This window comes from Penaeus vannamei, chromosome 41 (assembly GCF_042767895.1).
Source record: "Penaeus vannamei isolate JL-2024 chromosome 41, ASM4276789v1, whole genome shotgun sequence".
Taxonomy (NCBI): Eukaryota; Metazoa; Arthropoda; class Malacostraca; order Decapoda; family Penaeidae; genus Penaeus; species Penaeus vannamei.
In genome coordinates this window covers 2,048,140-2,058,012 of record NC_091589.1, presented here as the reverse complement: position 1 = coordinate 2,058,012, position 9,873 = coordinate 2,048,140, and the positions used below count along the sequence as shown (strand labels likewise).

At 36.4% G+C, this 9,873-nt stretch overlaps 1 protein-coding gene across 2 annotated transcripts in view; it reads left to right on the top strand.

The window, feature by feature from the left end:
* Positions 1-3,881, top strand: part of LOC113821426 (uncharacterized) — a 29,799-nt gene extending 25,918 nt beyond the window's left edge. The window contains exons 4-5 of one of the 2 annotated variants that reach the window (XM_070118177.1): positions 979-1,046; positions 1,855-3,881. In XM_070118177.1, coding sequence (XP_069974278.1) covers positions 979-1,046; positions 1,855-1,861 — 75 coding nt within the window. In that variant the 3' untranslated portion in view covers positions 1,862-3,881. Of the gene's footprint in view, positions 1-978 lie in introns of both variants that reach the window. The other variant, XM_070118178.1, reaches the window with a different exon arrangement.
* Positions 3,882-9,873: the final 5,992 nt, after the last annotated feature.

Below are 9,873 nucleotides of genomic sequence, written 5' to 3'. Positions count from 1 at the left end.
AGGGAGAGGGGGAAGGATAAGAAAAAGGGAAAAGGAGAAGGGAGAGGGAGAGGACGGACGAGAAGACAGGGAATAGGTGAGAAAGAGCAGAGAAATGGGAGAGGGAGAAGAGAAAGATAAATGGGGGAGAAGAAAAAGGGTGAAGGGGAGGAAGAAGAGAGGGAGAAGATAAAAAAAGAGAGAGGGGAGGGAAAGGAGAAAGGGAGAAATTGGGATGGCGGTTGTGAAAGGGAGAAGGAGGAGGAAAAGACTGAGAATATTGATAGATGAATAGTGATAGAGACGAACAGCAGATAGACAGAGATAAAGAGATAGTTCAAACATATACCGGCAAAAATTAATGTAACAGACAAGTTTCCAGACAGAGATAGAGATAGAGATATTCAAACATACAGACAGAAATTGAAATGACAGACAAGTATAGAACTTCCAGAGATAGAGAAAGTTCAAACATACAGACAGAAATTGAAATGACAGACAAGCATAGAACTTCCAGAGATAGAGAAAGTTCAAACAGGTACAGACAGAAATTGAAATGACAGACAAGTATAGAACTTCCAGAGATAGAGAAAGTTCAAACAGGTACAAACAGAAATTGAAATGACAGACAAGTATAGAGCTTCCAGAGATAGAGAAAGTTCAAACAGGTACAAACAGAAATTGAAATGACAGACAAGTATAGAGCTTCCAGAGATAGAGAAAGTTCAAACAGGTACAGACAAAAATTAATGTAACAGACAAGTTTCCAGACAGAGATAGAGATAGAGATATTCAAACAGGTACAAACAGAAATGAAAATGACAGACAAGTATAGAACTTCCAGAGATAGAGAAAGTTCAAACAGATACAGACAGAAATTAAAATGACAGACAAGTATAGAACTCCCAGAGATAGAGAAAGTTCAAACAGGTACAAACAGAAATTGAAATGACAGACAAGCGTGGAAATTCGCCTCATTAATGTGACCTCTCCTTCCAGTCCCTGATGATCATCAATGCCCTGGCCTACCTCATTGACGCCGGGACAGGGACCATCGCCAACAGGAAGTAAGTTGCCGGTGCCGGAGGTCGCCGGGACAGACGTGTGGTGGAGACTGAGATAAGACTTGGAGTGAGATAAGGACAGATAAAGAGAAAGAGTGGATTTAGTTTGTTTGTTTTTAAGGGATTATTATTAAAATTTTATTGAGATACTGATGAATTGTCGATATAAATGTGATTTCCCTGTAAGAAAAAGGATAAGGGGAACAGAGAGATAGATATAAATGTATGTATATTTTCTATGAATTGTGTTTAAAAGAGAGAGAAGTATAATTGAGAATTGTATTTAGAAAATGATAATCAAGAATAGTTAGATTATTTAGAATTATCAGAATAAAAGGGGAAGAATTAGTTACGAGCTACATTTAAGAAAAGTCTTTTTGCATTTAACAGCACATAGGAAAGAGTATGTATATAAAGTTTTATAATTTTATGTAAACTATTTTTAATAATAGTAAGATGTGATTTTGATTTTTATGAATTTTATAGTTTTGAAAAGTTTAATGTGATTTTTCATTTGTTTATTTTTTTTTTATTGGTGTTCATATATTCTTTAAGAAAAATATCCATCCAGTACATGCTTCTAGGGATCTCTTATATAAGGTATATATTTATAAAAGATACACACAGAATAATGTAAAAGTATTTTATCAATTAAAATGAACATGGAATTTTTTAAATGTTAAGATATTTAGGATGACAAACCACATTCAAATATGTAATGAGAAATTTATTATGGACAATACACCTACCATTGTGTACGCTTTAAAACTCTATTCAGTGAATTAACCTCAAATTCTCTTTGCAATTTCAGTGCATGAGTTGCATTCCGGAAGCTGCAACACCCACCACCTCCTCTTCCTCCTCCTCCTCCTTCTCTCCCTCCTTACACTTCCCTCCATGCATGCTTTCATTGCACTCGAAAGAAAACGGAGCATGTTTGAATGAGGGAGGCACCGGGAGCTGAAGCGTTTGGAATCTCGAAGCGTTGGCAACTGTAGAACGTTTTGAATTTCTAACGTCTTTTTTTGAATGGGTGACTTGGATAACGGTTTTTAATGGGGGGGGGATGAGTTTTAGAATTAGAGACTTGACTGGAGTTTTTGAATCAGAGATTGTGTCGCTTTGAGTGTATTTACTTTTTTTTTTTTAGAGTGAAAAGATTTTTAAAAGTAAATGTGTTATGATTTTTTTTTTCTAACGATGTCATGTTGAGAGATAAGGTCGCCAATAGCATGATCTGTCTTTGCATGTTTTAAAAGCATGTCTCCAATTAAATCATTTCAATTATGATTCAGAAATTAAAAATCTTGTCGCATAAATAAATTTCCTTTTTTATAGTCTTAGTCCTGATATGATAAGGTTTTGTTACCAAACTTCAATACACATTTATACAAATTATGTTTTCTTATCTGGCAAATCTTACAAAAAAAAACGTAGAAAATAGATTATGAACATTGATGATTAATATAACTATTGACTAAATTACACTGCCACAGAAATTTACAATATGTAGTTATTAAATATAATATTACATCGATAGAGCGATCCATTTCATCTCTGTCAGTAATATAAGAATTTTAGGAATTAGTAATTTAATTTTAGCGTTATTTCCACTGCCTTTTCGACTCCCAAACCAATGGACATCTTTTTAGAATTAATGGACTGAAGACGAAATCAATTTTTGGTGTATTTCATTTACTTTCGTCCAAGATGTCAGATTGTACCGTGCCTGATGTGTGTTTTTGACTGATAAAGCCTGGAGCTGTTATTAAAATCTTTCTCACGTTGCACATACTTTAAATTAAGATAAGAATTTTGAGCTGTATTTTTGAGGGAAACTGTACTTGCTTTTGGACGCTAAGAAACACAAGTTCTTATTGATAAAACTTTAGATTTAACCTTAAAGCAATTTTTTTTTTTCGTTCTTCATCCATTTTTTTTTCGTTCTTCATCCATTTTTTTCTTTTTTGACGGCAACTACTAGCAGGAATGTTCGTATTTTCGGAAAGCTTGTAAAGCAAAATAGCTTGTGGAAAAAGGCTTGCCAGGAGCTTGAGTTTCCCGCCAAAATGCGACTTGCTGCTGGCCTTGAATACCCGTTTTCCATTTTCATCAAAGTATTTCTTATTTTTGTCCGCTTTTTTATTGTCTGTGAAACGTTCTGAAATGTCGATTCTTTGTTTGTTTTTTGTCTTGTTTGTTTGCTAAATTTCTCCTTTGTTTTATGCGCCAATCCAAAAATACAAAAATACAAAAAAAACGGGCGTACAGACTTTGCTTCCATGATCTGCATAATTTATCCATTAGTATGATTTATTTATGTTAACCAAAGTTATTCAGGTGATATTGTGCCTCTTGGGTTAACAGAGAGAGGAAAAGTCTCCAACAGCTAAATAAGAAATACGGTTTACGTTACATATATGTGTATATATGTATATGTATATATATGTATATGTAAGTATATGTGTATATATGTATATGTATGTATGTGCACATATGGTTCATGATTTATGGAGTCAAGTTTCCTCTCACAGCTTAACAGTATAACAATGTGTGCTGATCTATAGGTTACTGTCATTTTATTTTTGTACATGTATGTGAAAAAAGATGTAGCAATTTCCAATAGTATGTATGTAGGAATTATCACCAAAGTGAAATAAAATACAAATGGTTAATTTTTGAACCAATCAAAGAAATACTTGCGAAACAAACAAAATCTTTGATACTTTATAAACGTTTTGTATAACTTTTGTTCTGACCAAAGAGAGCAGACATGTCTAGCTTCTTTATGTATCTGGAGAAGATTTTTTTCTTTTGTCCAATAAAAAAGTAACTGTACTTTAACGCGTTTTATTTGACATGAATAAGGTTAGAATTCATTTTGATGGCATAATGATTTTCCAGTCCTTTGTGCAGGTCACATAACGATTTTTTAATGAACCTATGTGTAATAAAGAAACTAATAATAACCATGATGGTGATGATGATGACAAATAGATGAATAGATAAATTCATCTCAACCTACCGATTTCTCCTCCCGGTGGGTCTGTTATGCACTCAGATAAAACCTAGATAGACGAAGATAGTGGAGATAGGCTCTATTCCTTTTTCAAATGACCAAATTACCTTCTACGAGCCTCGAAAAAACACAAAGGGTAATTAAAAGTTTATAGGATCGACGTTGGACAGTTCAGTCTAACTGCTGTGGAGTTTCATGCTAATGTGGTTGCTTCATAAGACATTTTATCTCCATTTTATCTGGAGTGTAAAAGTGGGCAGCTAAGTGGAATTGAATCTGGAATTTGTAATCGGCGGCGGGGTGGCCTATATATCCCACTACTGAGGTCAGCGTGTTTTTTTTTTTTTTTTTTTTTTTATGAAGGCGTGTGGGTAATGGCAGATTAGTAATGCCGTTATAGAACTAAAAACATTCTTCAAAGGTCCCTGATCTGTCGAAATCCATATTGAAAAATACATCATGTTGGTTACGTCGACAATCAGCGTTCCGGAGCAGAAGCAGTGACGCCACCGAACGTTTACTAATAATTCTAACAGTGAAGATATCCTCTTTTTCTGAGATGAGAAGGAAATTATTGTCTTATGGTCTCTCTCTCTCTCATTCTCTCTCCTTATATATCTCTTTTTTTTTCTTTCTCTTTCTCCACTCTGGATATAGGGATTCGTAGGCTATATGCCCGCTATATTCTCCATCTCTCTAAATTTATCTATCTCTACCCTCCCCCCTCTCTCCCTCTCTCTTTCTCTCCGTCTATTCTCTCAGTCTATCCATTTCTCTCTCTCTCTCTCTCTCTCTCTCCCCCCCCTTTCTCTCTCTCTCTTCTCTCTCCCTCTCTCTCTCTCTCTCTCTCTCTCTCTCTCTCTCTCTCTCTCTCTATTCTCACATTATCTCTCTCTATCTCCTTCTTTTATTCTCACATTCTCTCTCTCTCTTTCTTGTCTCTCTCTCTCTCTCTCTCTCTCTCTCTCTCTCTCTCTCTCTCTCTCTCTCTCTCTCTCTCTCTCTCTCTCTCTCTCTCTCTCTCTCTCTCTCTCTCTCTCTCTCTCTCTCTCTCTCCCTCTCTCTCTCTCTCCGTTTAACTCTCTTGAAAATCCTATCCTTTCTCACTCTCTCTCTCGTTTTATTTGCATTAATATCACACCGGGATCTGGTTATGAACCTTCTAATGAAAGCTCTCTGTCCACATCCGTGAGATTCCTTAAAATCGATCCTGAAGAAGTTCCCGCCAATGTTCCTCCGATTTTGGACAACTGCCAGGAAGCACTGTTGACGTCTGGGAATCTTCTTCTACGCTTGTTGAACAGGAAAGAGAATAAAATCTCACGTGTAGAGCTACATTGACAAGCACTGTGATGATTGTACATCGTATAAGTGATCAGCTGATGATATAGGCAGCCAGTGAGGGTTGGTCAAAAGGTCGACCTGATGCTTTTTCGTTGGACTTTGTTAAAGAGAGGTCGGAGGGCGCAGTCATGGCCGGCGTGCCCCTGGTGACTGTTTTGGTGTGCTGGGCTTGCCTTCTAGGCTTCTCAGTGATTGATTTGGAAATATGTACATGTATATGTATATATATATATATATATATATATATATATATATATATATATATATATATATATATATATATATATATATGTGTGTGTGTGTGTGTGTGTGTGTGTGTGTGTGTGTATGTATGTATATACATATATATGTATATATATATATATATATATATATATATATATATATATATATGTACATACACACACACACACACACACACACACACACACACACACACACACACACACACACACACACACACACATATATATATATATATATATTGTTATACAGTTTACTATATAGTAAACAGTGTAACATTTATTGAAACTGGCAAATAGACTTAAAGTACTCCATGTAATACAAAAAAAAGTAAAATAAAGGATTTTTTTACATTCGTTTCCTTAATCCTTTCATTACAGGAACTGAGATTCTGACATTCTTAAAATAGTCAGATCACCCGAAGAAGAAACCTAATATTGTTTTGATTTGATTAGATTTCGAAAGGGCTGATCATTTGCTATTAACCTTTTCTTATTTATGGGATGCGGATGAGTGAAGTTAACACGGGTCTGTTGGACGGGTGCTGCCATCTGTTGGCATATATATATATATATATATATATATATATATATATATATATATATATATATATATATATATATATATATATGTATATGCAGTATAACTACCTGCGTGTGTGTGTGTGGTATATATATATATATATATATATATATATATATATATATATATATATATATATATATATATATGTATATATATGTATATATAATATTTATATATATACATATATACATAATGTATATATATATATATATATATATATATATATATATATATATATATGTACACAGGCACACCTACACACGTAACGCGCGTATGTATATATATATATATATATATATATATATATATATATATATATATATATATATATATATATATATTTATATATGTATGTATATATATATATATATATATATATATATATATATATATATTTATATATATATGTATATATATATATATATATATATATATATATATTTATATTTATATGTATATGTATATGTATATATATATATATATATATATATATATATATATATGTATATATATATATGTATAAATATAAATATATATATATATATATATATATATATATATATATATATATATATATATATATATATATATATATATATATATATATATATATATATATATATATATATGTGCGCACGCGTGGGCACACACATAAAAATTAATAATGTATAAATAAAAAATATAGAATCTCTCTCTCTCTCTCTCTCTCTCTCTCTCTCTCTCTCTCTCTCTCTCTCTCTCTCTCTCTCTCTCTCTCTCTCTCTCTCTCTCTCTCTCTCACTTTCCTTGATTTGCGATATTTCTCCCTCATAGATGTCGCTGGCGTATTACTCCCTCGTGGTCAGTTTAGGAACAACCATGCTTATGGGACGCTGTTGGGCAGCTAGATATTCTTACGTCAGCAAAATTGTACATTTTCTATGTAAATCTTAAACATCTTTCTCATTCTTATAGATACTTCTGCATAACTTAATCTGATATCTGTAACTTACTAGATGTAGATGTCTGGCAATCCATAATAAGCCTGATTTTAATGATTTATCAAATTACTGAACTGTTAATGAACCCTTAATGGACGCAGGTCAGCAGAATAGGTCAGGTCAGTTGAGCGGGACAGAGACACAGGGCAGGTCAACAGGTGAGGAGGACAGACAGATCAACAGGTGAGGAGGACAGACAGGGCAACAGGTGAGGAAGACAGACAGATCAACAGGTGATCATAAGCGTGGTGGTGATCACGTTTTAGATTCAACGGTCCTGTGCGGGTATGTGGACAGCAGTGTAATCTATCATATGACAATTTTCGTAGAATTTACCAGTTAATAACTACAGTAAATTGCATTATCTCAAAAGATATTTTCAATATTTGCAACTCAAGAGGTAACATTGCATCTCTCTCTCACTCACTCTCTCTCTCTCTCTCTCTCTCTCTCTCTCTCTCTCTTCTTTCTTTCTTTTCTTTCTTTCTTTCTCTTTCTCTTTCTCCTTCTCCTTCTCCTTCTCCTTCTCCTTCCTTCTCCTTCTCCTTCCTTCTCTCCTTCTCCTTCTCCTTCTCCTTCCCTCCTTCTCCTTCTCCTTCTCTCTCTCTCTCTCTCTCTCACTCACTCTACTCACTCACCACTCATTCTCTCTCTCTCTCTGTCTCTGTCTCTGTCTCTGTCTCTGTCTCTGTCTCTCTCTCTCTCTCTCTCTCTCTCTCTCTCTCTCACTCACTCACGCACTCACTCACTCACTCTCACGGCCATATTCTCTCTCTCTCTCTCACTCACTCAGTCACTCACTCACTCACCACCACCACTCACTCACCACCACCACTCACTCATTCTCTCTCTCTCTCTCACTCACTCACTATTTCCTCTCTCTCTCTCTCTCTCACTCACTCACTCACTCACCACTCACCACCACTCACCACCACCACCACCACTCACTCACTCACCACTCTCCTCTCACCTCTCCTCTCTCCTCCCTCTCACTCACTCACCTCCACTCTCTCCCTCTCTCTCTCTCTCTCTCTCCTCACTCACTCACCACCACTCTCACTCTCTCTCTTCTCTCTCTCTCTCTCTCTCTCTCTCTCTCTCTCTCTCTCTCTCTCACCACCACCACCACCAACTCTCTCTTCTCTCTCTCTCTCTCTCTCTCTGTCTCTCTCACTGACTCTCACTCCCTCACTCTCACTCTCACTCTCTCTCTCTCTCTCTCTCTCTCTCTCTCTCTCTCTCTCTCTCTCTCTCTCTCTCTCTCTCTCTCTCTCTCATCTCTCTCTCCTCTCTCTCATACACACTCACTCACTCTCTTCTCTCTTCTCTCTTCTTCTTCTTCTCTCTTCTTCTCTTCTTCTTCTCTCTCTCTCTTCTTCTCACACTCATCACTCACTCTTCTCTCTTCACTCACTCACTCACTTCATCTCATCTCTCTCTCTCACTCACTCTCTCACTCTCCTTCCCTCCTTCTCTCTCTCTCTCTCTACACTCACCACTACTCACCACTCACCACTCCTCACTACCTCTCTCTCTCACATTCTCTTCTCTCTTCTTTCTTCTTCTTCTTCTTCTCTTCTCTTCCTTCTTCTTTCTTCTCTCTCTCTCTCTCTCACTCACTAACCAGACACATACACATAAGATGCAACTGCACACATTAGCTGAAAGCCTGTTATCTCACAGCATGCTAGTTCATGACACTAGTTTCCGTGCCCCATCCTTAGCCTGCAGCGTGGATGCAATTTCAGCCCATCTCTCGCCGTTCCTAAGCCCTTCGTGTCCTTAGGGCGAGTAGCGTCATAAAGCACTTTGTATTGGTGGTCAGCCCCTCCGTGCACAAGGCCGGGCTCACTCTCAGAAGTGGGCGACGCAGGCGAAGCACAGAACAAAATGCTGCGTTTCACTGTTTAAAATGCAAGCGCGCACGTCGGTCACTCACAGGGCAGCGGAGTTGGAGATCTGCGACGGCTTGCACCGCAGTCTTTGAAGCGCTGTCTCCTGCAGCCAGTCACTGAGTCAGTACTCCACACGATGTCATCCACCGAGGAACTTGGTGTGTGGCGCACACATTGAGACGTCCCAATGTACGACCGGCTTGACACGTACACGCACACACACGCACGAACAGATATACACAAGACGTAATTGAACACATCAGCGGGAAGCTTAGGTATGGTTTCTCATAGTAAAATTTACATAAAATTATATATATATACTGAACCATCCTTCAATTGTGACGGGGATACAGTTTCAGCCTCGCCTTTATATGAATCTCTCGTGTGAATTGGATGAGGAGTATTATGAAGCGTATTGTGGAAGTGACAGCCTCTGACTGCCTCGGCTGACAATTGAGGATACTGACAGTGATTTGCTGTGCCGCACGTATGCAGGAAACTTGAATATGTATAGAGATAGATAGATAGATATACATACATACATACATATATATATATATATATATATATATATATATATATATATATATATATATATTGTATGCTTATATTCACTTCCACTTCCACTGCTAATCATTTGTCCGCTGTATGATAAACTACCATTATGTATGGAGTAAATTTCATACTAGGAGTAACTATTATGTGCAGTATCTCGCAACGACTTAACAATATGCAGTCACACAAAGTGCTTTATATCCAGTAAC